Source organism: Podarcis cretensis, assembly GCF_951804945.1.
Source record: "Podarcis cretensis genome assembly, chromosome: 7".
Classification (NCBI taxonomy): domain Eukaryota; kingdom Metazoa; phylum Chordata; class Lepidosauria; order Squamata; family Lacertidae; genus Podarcis; species Podarcis cretensis.
This window is the reverse complement of record NC_137176.1, coordinates 24,184,678-24,202,115: the sequence shown is the minus strand read 5'-3', so window position 1 is coordinate 24,202,115 and position 17,438 is coordinate 24,184,678. Positions and strand designations below refer to the sequence as shown.

The window sequence follows — 17,438 nt, the reverse complement described above, 5'->3', positions numbered from 1 at the left end:
TCGGTGACCCCGAGGCCTCTCAGCCTTCCGGTCAGCTGCTATTTGACATGTCAAAAAACTGTCATGTTAACTGTGTCCTCCTCCTTCTTCTTTGGCGATCACTTGTAGCTGAGTAAGATTGTCTTCCATAAACACTGTTCTAAAAATGAGTCCGTAAGTGACTGTGGAGGCCAGTTCTGGATCCAAACGTCCTTCCACAGTGGGGACATTGTTTTCCGGGCGGGAGATGATCACGGTGTGGATTTGCCAAGCGTGCCTTCTGATTCTTTAACACCCGAGGCTGGCCCTTTCGTTAGACAAACGGAGGTAATTGCTTTAGGTGGTCGGGGCTCTGATGCCATCCCTGCTTAGCTCTTGTAGGGCTTTCTAGGCAGGTGTTTATTGTGGCATTGGTGCTCCACATGAATTCCAGGTGGGTTTTTTTTTTAATCATCCCCATGATGTCACTGCCATCAAAATGCCAGCCTGCACTTTAATCCAGATTTACCCTTTCTGGGGGAAAGATTTTTTTATTAAATACAAAACCTGCTGCCAACAATCCATTTGCAATTCCTCCCTCCCTCCCCACAACAATCTTTTTATAGAATTAAGTCCCTCACCTGGAAGTACCCATGGGTGCAGAGAAACTGCTTTTGGATGCAGTTTCCCAGTGTATTTCACATCTACATGCAGTGATTTGCATGCATGGGGGAAGTTTGCAAAACCCAGTGGCCCTTAATCCTCTTGAAATCTGTGGAATTTAAAGTGTTTCACTGCTTCTTTAAATTCCATTGATTTTAGAGGGGCCTGGGTTTTCTGACCAAATATAGGCCATTGTTTGGAGGAAGCACGTGGAACTGTAGGGAAGTGCTGTTTTAGACCTGTGTTTCACACATGGCATTCACCTATGCCACCTTGTGAAAGTGTGGATTGTGTAAGCGTTTTGTGACATTGCGTACGGGAAGGAATACGCAGGGTGTGTTGGAGGGGGCTGAGCCTTGAAGCTCTTTGGGTCTCACACATGGTTGATAAAACATCCAAAACACCATCTTCATATATTTTTTTCTTTCAGTTTAACTTTTATTAAAAGAGGTTCTAAGGTACTGTACTGTATCCAGCACATTATATTTATTACCAAAATTATTAACAAATATACAAAACTTATATATGGAATATTTATTACATCCATTTATTCCTCTATAATACTGCATTTGTTCAAGTAGGTTACCTACAGTGTAAACTTCCCTCAGTTTGATCTCACATAGTTTGGGAAAGCCCCTCTTAATCCCATATGGTTATTATATAATTTTCTTTTCTTTATTTGGCTTTTACTGGTTGTATCTGATTTTCACATTTGGCACATGGAAGAAACATCGACAGTGCAAAAAGAGGCATCTCCCCCTCCCCCGGTTTAATTCTGAGTCACAGTTTTTAAAAGCCGAGGAGACTCAAAATACATTAATTTGATATTAGTATTAATGCATATGACACACAGGTCAGTTGTTATTCAAGTTGAGTGCATTCAACTGCTTCCCACATCCCATCGCTCAGACTCTTCTGCTGTGCAAGATTGCAAAAGCCAGGCCCCTTTTTAGGGAGCTGAAGGGCTCTTGCTGGTGACAGAAACCCCCAGTTTCATGTTTTTTGCTCTATTGTCTTGTGCCTTTCTTGAATTTGCCAGCGAGCGACCACTTTGTAAACCGAGTTAGGAAAGGAGGGCATCTTCCACTGGGGAAGGCTTTCTGCAGACAATTTCCTCAAGAACTGAAAATTACGGGTCTTTGCACCCAGATGCAAAGAACATAATAAGCTGTCATGGGTTTTTTAAAAAAAAAATCTGCAAAAGAGAATAGTGTCATTCTATTTCAGGAGTGCAGCTTTCAAGTGTAGCCATTAAAATAAAGAACCACCCAGGAAATGCTCCCACCCCACCCCTTTTCTTTTCTGTTTCTCGTCGTTTACAAATGTAGCTTAATGTAACTGAGTAAAGCTGATCCAGAGAGAGCTCTTATTTGTTCCCCACTCCTCTTCTGCATTCTCCCTCAAGCACCATATTGCTATTTGTAGGAGGCCACCGTGCCCGTGTCCTCAATATCTGATTGAGTACAAATTCGGATGGCTGCGCCGAGTACCCGAGTAGTACTCTGCCTTCGCCTCTTGGTTACCAAAGGGCCCCGTTCCCTTCTGTGGCGCCGTACATTTCGGCCAGCTTTTTGAAGCGGGGCCCCCAGTCCGTCAGATAGTCGTAGCTCTGCTCTGAGTCCGTGGACGCAGACTGCAAGGAACTGAGCGACTCGGCCACAGAGCCGTTGCCCTCAAACATGTACGTCTGGAGAGAGTCAAAGGGAGGGGCCCAGAGGTCCATGTCTGCTTCGTAGAGCTTGGCCAACACGTAGCTATGAACGCTGCTGTCCACCGTGCAGGCTTGAGGAACGTATCTGGAGAGGCTTTCGATTTCCGGCATCATGTCCTGCCTGCTCTTCAGCACCACTTGAGCCTCCCTCGGGTTCCACAGGGCCGCGATGTCAAAGGCCTCCGTGTCTTCCTCTCCACCCCCCTCGTCGTCGTACCGCACAATGTTCTCGTGGATGTTCTCGTCTTCGTCGATGATATACGGCTGCTTCCTGTGCCTTCTCATGGACAAGATCAGCAGTACCAGCACTAGAGGGAGGAAGACAGAACGCAAGACTTTTAGAGCACCGTCAGCCTCCAGAACAGATGCTACCCACCCTTTCCCACCGACCATTCTTGCCCTTGATGTAGCAGCAACATCCATGGTGGCAAAGGACAAAGCAAAACACAAACAGCATGTAAGTGGCAGGACCGGGCAATATTTTAGGAGGGATGCACAGCATTAGACTTAAAGCAAGCAGTATTGAGGGATGCAGATTTTACCCTGGGGGTATCTGCTACCTCATTCTGTGCTAAATGCTAAGGGAGCGCTTGCTGCATTTACCTTCTCAGTTCTATCTAGTTCATGGAAAGGTCAGTTGAGTTTTGCAGATCGCTTCTAGTTCCAAGCAGGCATTTTTTTGGAAGGTCTCATTAACACTGTGAACATAACCCAGTTTTCATGAAAAGGGAAATGTCAATTGCAGCTTGAAAAACAGGATGCCCAAAATGCCCATGGCCACTTTCAAGGCCAAACAAGTCACTTGCCACCCCATACAACGGTGAATTATCGTAGCTATTGCCTAGGGTTACGGTAGCAAAACTGTACCTGCAAGTGGCTGGAACGTGCCCTAAATCAAATACAAGTCAAATCAACTAAGAACAGTACTTTACACAAAACGTTAATGAGAAAGCCTTTTCGAAAGCTTGCCTATTTTTAGAACATTGCTTTTATTGGCACTGCATTCTAGTAAGCATGGTAGCCGCCTCTATTGTGCCTGAAGAACAGATGGTGTTACTCTTATTTTAAGAAACGATACGTATATTTACCTAGCAAGACAAAGATGCAGGCTAGAATGGCAATAAGAGCTCCTCTACTCAGGCTGACAGGGAGCACATAGGCCTCTGCATTGCAGGACATCACAAGACCCTTGTCGTCGCAGCTGCAAACGTGAATGGTTACCGTCCCAGTGCTACTCAGCATGGGGCGTCCATTATCAACTATCAGGATAGGAAGGTAAAAGATATTCTGCTCATGCTGCCGGAAGCCTGATCTCCTGGTTAAAATCCAAGCTGTGTTGTCTAGAAGGTGGGGGAAAATAAAAGATGTCAGTATTGATTTGCAATGTAAAAAAATCAAAAATCAATTGGAGGTAGATGCTATTAAACTATTTTGCTTTGGATCCATATATTTAGAATACTATATTTACTTTGGCCTGCTGCTGCTGTGCTTACCTTGTGTGAATGTGAATGTGGGCAGAGGTGACAAAATGCGAGAGAAACACACAGCTCTAGGATACTAGGATTTGTACACTGACATGCACCCTAAATTCAGACCCTTTTCTCTCTTTACTATCAAACTTGTGATTCCACTTTCTCAGACGTTGGAGGGTGTACATTTGACCGAAGTAGAGGGCTTGGGGTTGAGCAGGAGTTTAGCTAGATTTATTGTCAAAGTCTCCTGATGGCTAAGCAGGATGAAAAGCAAACCAAGGTGGTTTCTTAGAGGTTAGCGGCATTTATCCCTTTCCATCCCTTTTATTTATTTTTTTGACAAGCTTAATGTCAGGGCAGGCATCTGGTGCACCGACCGCTATGGAAATTTCCAGGCTTGTTGACAGATTGACAATTCAAGTGCAATGCATTTGTGCCAAACCTTGTTTGCACACGATAAGATGCCACAGTGATTTGATGCCATAAGTATTGTTTGCAAGTAACATGATGGGATAAGACATGGATGTCAGAAATCTAAAGCCCTCTCTCTTTTTTATGTTTCAGCACTGGATAGCGGCCATTGCAGTATTCTATTACTTAAGAGAGACAGACATTCCCCTACCGAATTGGCATGAAAAGTAGGTATCTCTAAATACTGTATATACTGAAATCTACTCTGTTGGAAAACGTTTACTTGTGCCAATTCTCTACCCATACATACACTGCCAAGACTGCTAGCAAAACAACCTGCTTTGGCATGGCCAGGTAATAACAGACGCGAGTGCTGATCATAGAAGTCTTGTCCAGAGAGCATAAAGTTACATCCCTTGCCAAGAGTGGTCAATAGTGGTGGTAGCAACCATATAATATGGGTGGTCAGCGCTTGCATACACTGCTGCAGTGACACGGATCCTGACCGAAGGGAACTAGCAGTTTGGTGGCAGACGCATCACAGTGGTAATTGCATGACCTGGGCGGGCAAATATACAAATGTTTTTGTGAGCTAGAATGGTCGTTTTATGCATTTGAAAATTGATTTTTTTGTTTCTGCAAAGTCAACCCTGGCACTATTGGTGAGGGCCAATCAGTGTATAGGCCTACTTTATAGTGATAGTCATTGAAGAGTATTTGCATTGTACAGTGCAGGGTGCAATCCTACAGGGCCTGGGAGTTCTTGAGTTCATAGCATATTTTGGACCTCTCTCAATGTGGGCAGAGCGGGAGGTCCTGATACCAGAGGTCTGCTGTGATTAGCAGCAAAGGTTTCCACTGCCTGCCTGTCCGGGGGCTGAAAATGGGGTGGCTTGGTGACAGGGCTGAAGACCAGTCTGGGGCTAGCAAGAATCTCTAGGATCCTAAATTCCCTTGTTAAACCTGACATGCCCCCAAACACAACCAGAAACTATATCAGCCTCAGAGATGGAGGACTTATTTCCCTCCCAGAGGGGGAGAGAATGTAGAAAGGGGGGGAGGAGGCACAACCCACCAAGACTTAAGATAATAATAATAATAATAATAATAATAATAATAATAATAATAATATTTTATTTATACCCCGCCCTCCCCAGCCAAGGCCGGGCTCAGAGCGGCTTACAAGCAATACTAAAAACAAGATGAATGATTACAACTTAAAAACAAAAATAAAAATACAACATTAAAATAATGGAACATTAAAATATTAAAATGTAACCTCATCGCAGGAGGAGAAGGAAAAGAAAAAAGAAAGAGAGGGAGGGAATCAAATTGGCTCCAAGCCAAAGGCCAGGCAGAACAACTCTGTCTTACAGGCCCTGCAGAAAGAAATCAGATCCTGCAGGGCCCTGGTCTCATGAGGCAGAGCGTTCCACCAGGCCGGAGCCAGAGCTGAAAAGGCCCTGGCTCTGGTTGAAGCCAATCTAACTTCCTTAGGGCCTGGGACCACTAGGGTGTTGTTATTTATTGACCTTGAGGCTCTCCGTGGGGCATACCAGGAGAGGCGGTCCCATAGGTACGAGGGTCCTAGGCCGTGAAGGGCTTTAAAGGTCAAAAGCAGCACCTTAAATCTGACCCTGTACTCCACCGGGAGCCAGTGCAGCTTGAAAAGCACTGGGTGAATATGTTCGCATGGCAGAGACCCCGTGAGGAGCCTCGCTGCAGCATTCTATACCCGCTGGAGTTTCTGGGACAGCTTCAAGGGCAGCTCCGCGTAGAGCGAATTACAGTAGTCAAGCCTGGAGATGACCGTCGCATGGATCACTGTGGCCAGGTCGGGGCGGGAAAGGTAAGGGACCAACTGCTTGATGCGGCGAAGGTGGAAAAATGTCGCCTTGGCTGTTGCTGTAACTTGCGCCTCCATGGAAAGGGAGGCGTCAAGGATTACACCCAAACTCTTAACGGAAGGCAATGGCACTAATTGGGCCCCCGCAAGAGAAGGGAGTTGGTCCCTCATCCCCATGCCATCCCGACCTAGCCATAGGACCTCTGTCTTCGAAGGATTTAGTTTCAATCGGCTCCCATGAAACCATCCAGCCGCAGCTTCCAAGCATCTGCTCAGTGTGTTCGGGGTCGAGTTGGTGTGGCCATCCATCAGCAGATAGAGCTGAGTGTCATCAGCATATTGGTGACAGCCCAGCCCAAAGCTCTGGATAATCTGGGCAAGGGGGCGCATAAAGATGTTAAAAAGCATCGGGGAGAGAATTGCGCCCTGTGGCAATTAGTGGGCGTTCTACCACAAACTCTCCTGCCCCATTTTATTTAATTTTTAATTTTTTTATTTTAATTGCTCTACTGATTATGAAGTAATAAACACCAAAGTTTCTATTTTATTCTGACACCTAGCATTTCTAAAACCAAACATTTTCCAATTCACTGTTCTGAGATCCCCCCCCCCCATTTAAAAGATGACAAGGGTTCAATGTTTAAATGAACATTTAAGTGCCACAGGTCAGGACCAATATCTGCTCTTGTGACTGATACAATGGCTGTGCTTAAAAACTGGTCTTCAAAACAAAACAAAACACAAGGAACAGCAATTCACTCATTGCTGTCACTCCAAATTACACCACTTGTTTGCTTGGTGGCGGTAGGAAGTACATCTGATGCTGAGAATTCTCCCCAAATTTCTCTCTCTCAACACAGTGCCTCAAGGATGAAGTGAGCCTGGATCACCCAATGCTGTAGTGATGGTTTCTTTCAACCTCATCAGCAACGCATGTTCAAAAAAAGGAAGACAAGGTCACAGTGTGTTCTAGTAAGGCAATGCCCTGGAAACTCTGGCAGCTGTTTCAATATAACTGATATAGGCAGCTTAGTGCTAGAACATGCTGATGAAAGAAGACACCTCTTACTTACTGAAGTAGATTTTCATTTTGTCATCTAAGGAGAGAAGATCTGCTAATATTTAGAATTTTTCAAAACATTTAATACGCAGATTTCTCTGAATAATTAGATTATTCCTTTGTCTGAGGCAGAGAAGCAAGTGGTACCTTGGGTGTAGTGTACAAGGCTGGCCAAGTTGTTTTGGCACCTGAGGCAGAAAATACCAGAAATGCTTCTAAAACTCTCTAGCAGTTAAAACAAAAAACAAAACAGCCGCCCCCTAAATTATTTGATTAATAATTTTGTTGCCCTTTCTTGACTTCCAGAAACAGCTGCCTGAGGAAGCCAACTTACTTTGCTTCATGGTAGTGCCGACCCTGCTTAGAGGAACCCCAAATAGAGGACCAGCTATGCTGGGGAGGGACTGGGTGAAAAGGAAGTAGAGGATCATCAGTGTACAGCATTCACAGTGACATGCTGATCAGCCTTTCAGATGATGTACGGTATATAATAGAATCACTTTATTGCAATGGGCAAATGCTAAACGAAATAGCGCTCTAACCATCCAAAGAAAAACATCTATGTGAAAATTACATATCTGCTCTTGTGAAGAAAATATCCTGAACATTTTATGTCACTTTTCAGCAAGGTAAACTGTGATTTGATGTACATGGAAATAACTGGAGGTTTCATAAACCTCTACTCCCCCTGCTTCCCCTAATGTTATGAAGATTGTTTTCACCACTAGCTGATGCTAAAAAAAGGTAAAGGTAAAGGACCCCTGATAGTTAAGTCTGGTTGTGGATGACTCTGGGGTTGCGGCGCTCATCTCACTTTACTGGCCAAGGGAGCTGACATTTGACAGTTTTTCTGGGTCATGTGGCCAGCATGACTAAGCAGCTTCTGGCAAAACCAGAGCAGCGCACAGAAACATCATTTACCTTCCCGCCGCAGCAGTACCTATTTATCTACTTGCATTTTGACGTGCTTTCGAACTGCTAGGTTGGCAGGAGCTGGGACTGAGCAACGGGAGCTCACTCCGTCATGGGGATTCGAACCGCTGACCTTCCGATTGGCAAGTCCTAGGCTCAGTGGTTTAGACCACAGCGCCACCCGTGAAATAACCGGAGGCTTCATAAATCTCTACTCCTCCTGCTTTTCCTAATGTTATGAAGATTGTTTTTACCACTAGGTGATGCTACAGTGCTGTTTATTTCTATGCCACCTCATTCCATACCATGCTAACAGCAAATGCAATTCTCGGAGTGCCAGTCCTCTTTTAATAATGATCTATCAGGTGCTTCAGTTTTTGTACCAAGTTCCCTTTTGTTGTGTTTTAATGGTTTTCACTAGGGTTTGGTGCTGGTTTTAGTTTGTTTTGCTAGGCTTCTGTGATTTTATTTCGGGCTATGTATGAATTAGCAGTTTAAAATGCAAGTGAGGCAGTTTTCCCCTGCTGAGTTTCAAGTCGCATCTGCACATGGTTGCATGCACTAAAGAGGGGGTGTGGATGTCCTCACCTGGTGCACATTACCTGTTGGGTTTCCCTGTACCTGCAGCCCCCCCAACTCTTATTCATGAAGTTGTCTTCTCTGTGTGTGCTGTCACCTGCACATAACACAATGACTGTCTCAAACGTACGCTCCTCAGCTTAACTGTGCAGGGAGTGTGTTGCTTACTTTTTCAAATCAGATGGAACTGAGGAAAAATGCACCCAACAGCAGTATGTCTCAAGAAACTACAAGGTAGATATGAACTGTGGCTAATGTTATGTGTTGCATGGCAGCAGTGGAAGCCGGTGTAAACAGAGATGTGTGTACACGGCCTTAAGTGTTCTATTGTAGATTTTATTTTAAGGTTTATGCAAACTGCTCAGAGAACTTGGCTGGGTGTGCGATATAAAAGCATAAGAAATAAGCAGGAGCAAAGTATCAAATTATACTTGAAATTATTAATAATATATATTGTAAAAAAAAAGGAGGCAAAACACTCTCAAAACAGGCCACTGATCATTCTGGTTGACTTGGACTGGGTGGGGTAAAATGGAATGCAGTATCTTGGAACAGGACACTCCTAAGGCATATTATACAGAGGTCCTCTTGCATTCTACTTCCCATTCCAACTGTATGCTTCTCTCTACACATGCAGTTGGAAGAACAGTGGATGCTCGGGTTGTGAACATGATCTGTGCAGGAGGCACGTTCGCAACCCATGTGTCTGCACACGCGCGGGTTGCGATTCGGTGCTTCTGCACATAGCACGATTTAGCACTTCTGCGCATGCACAAGCGCCGAAACCCGGAAGTAACCTGTTCTGGTACTTCCGGGTTCAGCGCGGTGTACAACCCGAAATCACGCAACCTGAAGTGTCTGTAACCCGAGGTATGACTGTATCTGCTCACTGGGTCTGGTGGTGGGCGAGGTTTGTGGCCCGCCATCCAGCCCCGCTGTCCTCTGGCAGCCACGCTGCTGCACCCCACCCCCTTGATGGCCAGAGAGTTTTTCTGGGCTCCTGCCAAGAACCCCTTTTCAAATTGGTCTCTCTGTGGGACGAGCGGACCGGGACTGAGCAGGTTTCACTCCAGTCCGCTCCTAGAGAATAAAAGGGGCCTTGCGCTGACACCTGCAGCACAGTCAGCCCCCAGAGTGTCATCCACCCAGCCCTTTCTCCAATACAGTGGTGCCTCGCAAGACGAAATTAATCCGTTCCGTGAGGCTCTTCGTATAGCGGTTTTTACGTCTTGCGAAGCAAGCCCATTGACAGCTTAGCAGATTAGCGCTATTAGCGGTTTAGCGGCTTTTAGCGGATCAGCTGATAAGCGGCTTAGGGCTTAGGAAAAGGGGGGGAAAAGGGGGGGGGAAACCCGCAGGAACTCGCAAGACATTTTCGTCTTGCGAAGCAAGCCCATAGGGAAATTCGTTTTGCGAAGCGCCTCCAAAACGGAAAACCCTTTTGTCTAGCGGGTTTTCTGTCTTGCGAGGCATTCGTCTTGCGGGGCACCACTGTATTATCTTTTTCCCCAGGCTGACCTTTTTCCTTTCCAGGTCCAGGGGCGTTGCTACGGTCGGATTGCTGTTTTTCAGAGCCGGGAAGGAATTTCCCCTGCTCTGTAGGTTTTGTGTTCCCCGTAGCAATTGTCACAAATTTGGCGGTTTTAGGCCTTGGGTGGAATCCTTTAGTTCAACAACCGAGGAAAGGGTGCCGTGCCTTCTTTGTGGCAGCAATATCAGGGTTCCTCGTTATAGGGGTCCTGAGGGGACTCTCTGACCACAAGCACACAGCAGTGGGCCACTGAGCTCCCCTCAGCAATGTGGGAGGGGGCCAGCTGTGTAAACGCAAGTTTTGCAGTGTCCCCAGTGCCGGATTTACGAATAAGCCATGGCTCTCTTGGGGCCCCCAAAAAAATTTAAAGGAAAAAAAACACCTGGATGTACATTTCCAAAATATAATATAAAAAACAAATAAAATAAAACCTACATACAGCAACAGTGTTTTGTGTTGTGTATGGACCTATTAGGTCCATAAATTACCATATAGCACGTATTCAACACAAAAACCAAACAAAGGCCAGCTGGACATATAAAGCGCCCCATTACCTTCAGTAGCTTAGGGCCTCATCAAACCTAAATCCGGTCCTGGATTGACCCTGTCTTGCCTCAGACCCATCTGGGGGCTGAGAGGGATATACACCCAATGCCTAAGCTATCTGAAATTTAATAAAGTTGAGGCCATTTTAATCCCAAATATGTTGTCATGTGTTTTCCTTGAACTGAGATCTGGCTCCCAGAGTGAGGTGGGGGACAGCATCTGGGCAGGCAAACTCCTCGCTTCTTCTGAAGTACCTAGGAAATGCTGTTTTCTGTGCTCTGGGTGGGTGTGGGGAAAAAGCCAAATAATAACCCCCTAGATTTCCCCTGCAATTCCAGTTATAAGCCTGACCTTTAAAGCATTTTGAGCAGGGTAACATTCAGAGAAGGTGCCCACGAGCATGTCAACAAGGCTTGAATTTGCATGACATTGGCACATTTCCTCAAAATAAGAGAACCTGTCACTGAGAAATATGTAGACAGGGGGAAATTTCTGGATTAACTGTTCAAAGTGTAAAATAATATGTCATTTTATTGCTGCCCTTAAGGAGCAGGTGTCACTTGGCATCATTTGCAATGGCAGTCTCGTGACGCAGTGCTAAGTCCAAGCCTCCTGTTAGTTAGCGAAACAAATGGGTGTCCGCTCCAATTACCTTGATTGTCCCTTAGAGTAAAGTTGGGGTTGTTAGCTGCCTCGGGAGCCAAGCTATAGTAGAAGTGCTGTCCCTCTTGTGGGTCGTCCTGGTCAATCGCGCTCACTGTCTGAATCAGCTGTAGGAGGGGAGAGCAAAACAAAGGGTCTGATGAGAGCTCCAGCAGGAGAAAGCTGTGATTGCAATGAAAAGCCAAGCCAAGCCCAGATTCACCTTCTTGAGGGAGCAGGGATCTATGAAGGCAATCAATATGTTGCCAGAATCAATGGTGAGTGAAATGATTAAAAACAGAATGGGCGAACCTAAGCTGGCTAAAATATGAGAAGGGTAAATTAACATTTGGATGCCCCATAGACAGGAGACGGAGCGTATGCTTTGTGTGTAGGAGGTCACAGGTTCAGTCCCTGGTATGCCTGTGAACCTTCCCCAGCACGCCCCCTTTCTGATAGCTCAACCTCAGGGTCATGGGTTTGAGGCCCATGTTGGACAAAAGATTCCTGCATTCCTTGTGGTCCCTTCCAACTCTGCGATTCTGAGTCTATGGCACTGGAGCTTTGACCTTGATAAGGCAAGAGCTGCTGAGGTTATGGAGTGGGAGGCTTTCAAAATCTGTCTCCATCTCCCAGGGAGGGAGATCTGAAATAGCCTGTGGCCCTGAGGACACCCACCAGGATCATAGGACTAAAGAAACTTCGCATGTAACTCTAGGAGACATTATACCTCCTAGACACAACTTCTGCTTCAAGAAGAGCCATGCAAATCCAGAGGATTGTACCCAATGGCTGTGTGAGCATGAAGGCACCTCGCGCAACTGAACTTTCTCTCCCCCCCCCCTGCCCTGTGTCTCACTACAAACCTTGTTCTGAGGGTCCAAGGGGGGCTGAATGGTGAGGGCTGCCCTATAATGTAGCTGCAGTGTGAGAGGGGAACGGGCTGGAATTAAGCAGAGAGATCTTGCTCCAGCTCTGCTGCCATGAGAGCTCTCTGTCTGGTTTCGTGCAACCCCCTTCTATTGCTGTTCTGCACAACCAATGTTTATTCTCCAGCTTTCCGGAGTTGGGGTTTCAGGCTGCAGGAGGCCAGGATGAGGGGAAGAGAAAGACTAGTTGGACGAGCTGCCTTGGGTTAGTGCATCCGCTGGATGCAACTCAAATACTTGCATGCTGCCAAAAATTGTAAGAGAAAGAGGGAGGTAAATCACTCATTCTGTATTTTCATGTGAAGGATGCTTGCATGGTCAGATTTGTATTTAATTGTATTTTGGGCTGGAAAAGGAGAAAAGAAAAAGTGCTGTTTCAACTTGTATCTAAATATAAAACAGGACCATGTGGGGACACCTTCACAGTAAACATTAACCACAGAGAATGTCAGAGAAAGGTTAATATATGTGATTTCTTGCAGATGTAGCTGTGAATGAAATATGCAGAACTGCACTGGGTAGTGAGAAATGAGCTAAAATGGAGTCAAAACAAATTCTCAATAGTTCTTTGGACTCAGGAACACAGGTAGCTGTTAAACAAACTCCATGCCCTGGCTGTACCTGCACCCCAAAGCCTGCATAATAACCCTGGAAGTGAAAAGGGCACAATGATTTAGCTGATCCAAGTTAAAGGGTCTTCTCTGGCATCCTGCTAGTTCACCTACCATTATTCCTCAACTCACTGGTGCTCTGAAGCAGCAATATTAAGAGTCACTACCATGCTGGCATGGGACGCGGGTGGCGCTGTGGTCTAAACCACTGAGCCTTGGGCTTGCCGATCATAATGTCAGTGGTTTGAATCCCCGTGATGGGGTGAGCTCCCGTTGCTCGGTCCTAGCTCCTGCCAACCTAGCAGTTCAAAAGCACACCAAAAAGTACAAGTAGATTAAGAGGTACCACTCCGGCGGGAAGGTAATGGCGTTTCCATGCACTGCTCTGGTTTCGGTGTTCCATTGTGCCAGAAGCGGCTTAGTCATGCTGGCCACATGACCTGGAAAAACTGTCTGCGGAGCGGACAAACGCTGGCTCCCTTGGCCTGTAAAGCGAGATGAGTGCCACAACCCCAGAGTCATTCGCGACTGGACTTAACTGTCAGGGGTCCCTTTACCTCTTACTATGCTGCCATTGCACAAAACATTAATTCATGGGTCTGCACAGTGCTAGTTTTTTAGAAAAAGAGTTGCCAGAACTCACCATGAATGCCACCCTCTTTCTCTTAGAATGGCAATCGCATCCACCTAAGTTCTGGTGAGTTCCCCCTGGGGAAAAAAGCCCTGGCTCCACAGGTAGTATCCTTAAATCCCTCTAATTTTGTAAGCTCAGGCTATACACACAGAAGATGGTGCCAGCCTCATATATACAGTTTTTCTTAGCTTCTCTCACCTGTCCGGCTTTGGCATTTTCACATACAAAAGCCTCGTAGAACCTGGAGAATTCTGGAGCGTTGTCATTCACATCCAGCACTCTTATTGTGACAGAAACACTGCCAACCTGCGAGGGGTTGTCTGAAAGAAGATAGAAGCAAAAAAAAAAATCAGAGTGGCTTGGTCCTGATGTAAATTAATCTTGGTGCCGTGCATTACATTTGAGAGTTGCGGTTGCCCAAGAAGAGCAGGCAGACCTGCAGTGCGTTACAGCACATGCTGAGCTCTTGAGGCTCTGGTTACATTACTTGATGTGTCTAGAAGGTTCGAGCCCACCAGGGATGGACCAGATGACCCTCAAGGCCCCTTCCAACTCTGCAATTCTGTGATTCTATAAAACCTTTCTAGTGTGTTCAGAAGAGTATCTAGGCTCCTTTGCACCCTTGGTAAGGAGCTATATCAGTTTCCCCTAGCAAGGAGCTGTGTCAGCAACCCCCCTCCCTTAAACCCTTGGCAAGGAGAAATATTGGTGCCCTCCCCCAAACAGCGGAGGAGCAAACTGGAGAACGTTTGGAAGGCTGGGCAGGCTCCTAGCCACTCCAAGCCAGAGTGGAGAGGCATGATTTTTGCGTACACACACACAAGCCTGCGCCCTTGGTGAGAGCCAACCTGCCCAGTCCCTAAGAATGCTCCTGAGTCTCTTACACAAAAGTGCTTGTTGCATTTACGTATGAAAATTTGAAGAGGCAAACGTCTTCACAATTTCTGACTCAGACTGATAGAAAAGTGTTTCCACAGCACGATGATTAGTGTTTCTGAGAGTGCGAATTACGTAGGTTCATTTTAAAATGCAAACCAAACTAATTTCCTCCCCCATCGGATGAGAATGTGACACAGATAACTTTTTTTAAATTTTTTATAAATGACCCTTGTCTGCTGTAATGTCTATTTCCAGCCAGTGTTTCATACACTGAAACTCTAAATATGTATGGGGGCAGAAGGTTTCTCAGAAATGCCACAGTAGTTCTCAAGCAACAGTGACCCCTACGTTTCGGTACATATCTGAGACCCTAGTAAGCAGCTTTCCCTGCCCTAAACACGGGTTTATTACAAAATTATTTCTAGAGGCCACTAAAAAAAGCAAGCAAGCAGATGGTGATAACAGTCGCTTGCTACTGGCTCAAGGAGGTTTTGAACCAGTGACCTAGAAGTGAAAGGCTCTGAGCTCATTAGCAAATCCCTGAGCCATTCAATCCTTCCTGATAATGCTGCTTTCTACTCTGATAAGCCCTGTAATATTCAGAGCATCTGTTTTTGCTACTAATAGTTCTTGGGGCGAGAGTGCGTGTGCTAGCTCTTGTCTGAACTGCATTTTTTTTTTTTAAAAAAAAAGCAAGAAAGAGAAATTAAACAACAATTCCCTTGAATGCTAATGGTTTGAGTAAACATTTCATTTGCAGACCTCCCTAGGAGCGTAAAAATTAAATGCTACTTTCATTCCCTCAATCAGATGCAAAGCGTGGCTTCCACTGCAGTGCATATAAATATGCATGTCATACGGCTTGTGTAGGCTGAACTCAGGCTGTTTCTTAACTGCAGTGAAGTTATCGAGGAAGCAGTCCTATGCACACGAGGCTGGCGTAGAGAGAGCCAGTGTAAAGTTGCACCACATCCAAACCGCATCCTAAGCCTGGCAGAAGGAGAGCAAGCCTTCAAAATAAGTGTCCTATGCCAGGTTGCCAAGTCACACGACTGAGTTGAATGGGATTATGATCCAGCCCATGTCTCCTCTCTCTGGTCCCACCCCAGAATATGCCCCCTTTTGGGCCTCAGCTTAGCAAACTTTGGCTGAGCTGAACAAGTTATGCTAGCTTTGGCTGAGCCGGGGTTAGGGTCCGAACCAGGAATTAGCCAGCTGAGCCAGAAATCCACAGTGGATCTTGCCATAGGATCGGAACACCCCAAGAGTCTGCCAGAGTTGGCTTTAAATGCTGGTTAAATTGGAACCCCAGTAAAATACATTTGGAGATAACTGGAGTGGTACCTCGGGTTACGTACGCTTCAGGTTACAGATGCTTCAGGTTACAGACTCTGCTAACCCAGAAATATTACCTTGGATTAAGAACTTTGCTTCAGGATGAGAATAGAAATTGTGCAGCGGCGGCACGGCAGCAGCGGGAGGCCCCATTAGCTAAAGTGGTGCTTCAGGTTAAGAACAGTTTGAGGTTAAGAACGGACCTTCCAGAACGAATTAAGTACGTAACCAGAGGTACCACTGTATTGAACTCTTGTGTTTCCATGTTAACAAACAATAAAACCTAATTGAAAGGAGGATAAGATGGAGATAAATGTGCAGCAACCCCAAATGTTGAAACAAACATATTTGCATGGTTTTTGTTCTCCTTACTCAGCTCCACGGCCAGGACGGTGATATTGTGCCATGAAATGTCTTCCCGATCCAGAGGTCTTGCAGTCATCAGAGCACCTGTTGCAATGTCGACATAAAAGAAGCGTCCGGGATCACTGCTTCGATCAATGGAATACCTGTAAAAAAGTATACATTTAGAAGGCATCATATGCAAGGAATAAATCATTCCTAACCAAGGCTCCATTCAGGTTCATTAGTAACTTTTAAGTCTCTGGTTTGCTTCTAGTTCAGACACTAAATTTAAAGCATGGCTTGATAATTTGTTTGATTGCTTTTATCCTATAATAGTTTTTTTAAAATAAAAACAACAACAACTAGAATAGCAAGAATAGTTGAAAACAGTTATAACTAATTTTGAAGGTATTTTTTTGGTCTCTCCTGACAGTGAATAATAAATACAATGCTCTGTTGTTCTATTACACTACTGTATAATAGTTATTTTCACCTGATCTGAAAATGAATATAAGAACTGAAAAAGCTGCAGAAGTGAAAATGAATAAGGATATGTTGCAACTTCATGTGAGAAAAGGCAAGAGAGTATGAGACTTTCTTTAGTTTAGGAAAATAAATGACAACTAAGATGGACAAGGACTTGCGGGTGGCGCTGTGGGTTAAACCACAGAGCCTAGGACCTGCCAATCAGAAGGTTGGCATTTCGGATCCCCGCGATGGTGTGAGCTCCTGTTGATCGGTCCCTGCTCCTGCCAACCTAGCAGTTCGAAAGCACGTCAAAGTACAAGTAGATAAATAGGTACCGCTCCGGCAGGAAGGTAAACGGCATTTCTGTGTGCTGCTCTGGTTAACCAGAAGCGGCTCAGTCATGCTGGCCACATGACCCAGAAGCTGTACGCTGGCTCCCTCGGCCAATAAAGCGAGATGAGCGCCACAACCCCAGAGTCGGCCACGACTGGACCTAACGGTCAGGAGTCCCTTTACCTTTACCTAAGATGGACAAGAGTCACGTTTACCCAATTATGAATGGTTAGAGAGCAGATAGGACATTTTTTCCTACCCCAGGCCCAAATAAGCCAATTGGCACAGCAGGTTGAGGACAGACAAAAATAAATACAGTCATGTGGCATCATACGTGAAGATTCAGTTCTAAGGGTCACACATATGAAAAATTCCATATAACCAAAATTACGGGGGTCTCTTCTGTGTGCTGTCTCACTCCTCCACGTGGAAAGCAAGAAGAGGGAAATGAGCAGAAAGAGACAAAGGCAGAATGGATCATTCAAAAGTATTAAATGAAATGGGGTCTGCTGTACTGGGGTTCATCTATGTTAAAATGTATATCACAGCTTGATTGACTGATTATTTTATTGC

At 45.5% G+C, this 17,438-nt stretch overlaps 1 protein-coding gene and 1 long non-coding RNA gene across 5 annotated transcripts in view; one reads left to right on the top strand and one right to left on the bottom strand.

Annotated features, from left to right (window-relative positions):
- LOC307220960 overlaps window positions 1–16,234 on the top strand; it is a 91,233-nt gene extending 74,999 nt beyond the window's left edge. Inside the window, exons 3-6 of one of the 2 annotated variants that reach the window (XR_013841223.1) lie at window positions 4,369–4,442; window positions 6,922–7,017; window positions 7,434–7,604; window positions 16,096–16,234. This is a non-coding gene — a long non-coding RNA (uncharacterized lncRNA). The remainder of the gene's footprint in view (window positions 1–4,368; window positions 4,443–6,921; window positions 7,018–7,433; window positions 7,605–16,095) is intronic. The other variant, XR_013841224.1, reaches the window with a different exon arrangement.
- CDH20 (cadherin 20) overlaps window positions 1,999–17,438 on the bottom strand; it is a 156,134-nt gene continuing 140,694 nt past the window's right edge. For all 3 annotated transcript variants that reach the window (XM_079984945.1, XM_079984943.1, XM_079984944.1), the window contains exons 8-12: window positions 16,092–16,228; window positions 13,704–13,825; window positions 11,342–11,459; window positions 3,421–3,672; window positions 1,999–2,640 (exon numbers count right to left, since the gene is read on the bottom strand). In XM_079984945.1, the coding sequence (XP_079841071.1) occupies window positions 2,141–2,640; window positions 3,421–3,672; window positions 11,342–11,459; window positions 13,704–13,825; window positions 16,092–16,228 (1,129 nt within the window). In that variant the 3' untranslated portion in view covers window positions 1,999–2,140. The remainder of the gene's footprint in view (window positions 2,641–3,420; window positions 3,673–11,341; window positions 11,460–13,703; window positions 13,826–16,091; window positions 16,229–17,438) is intronic.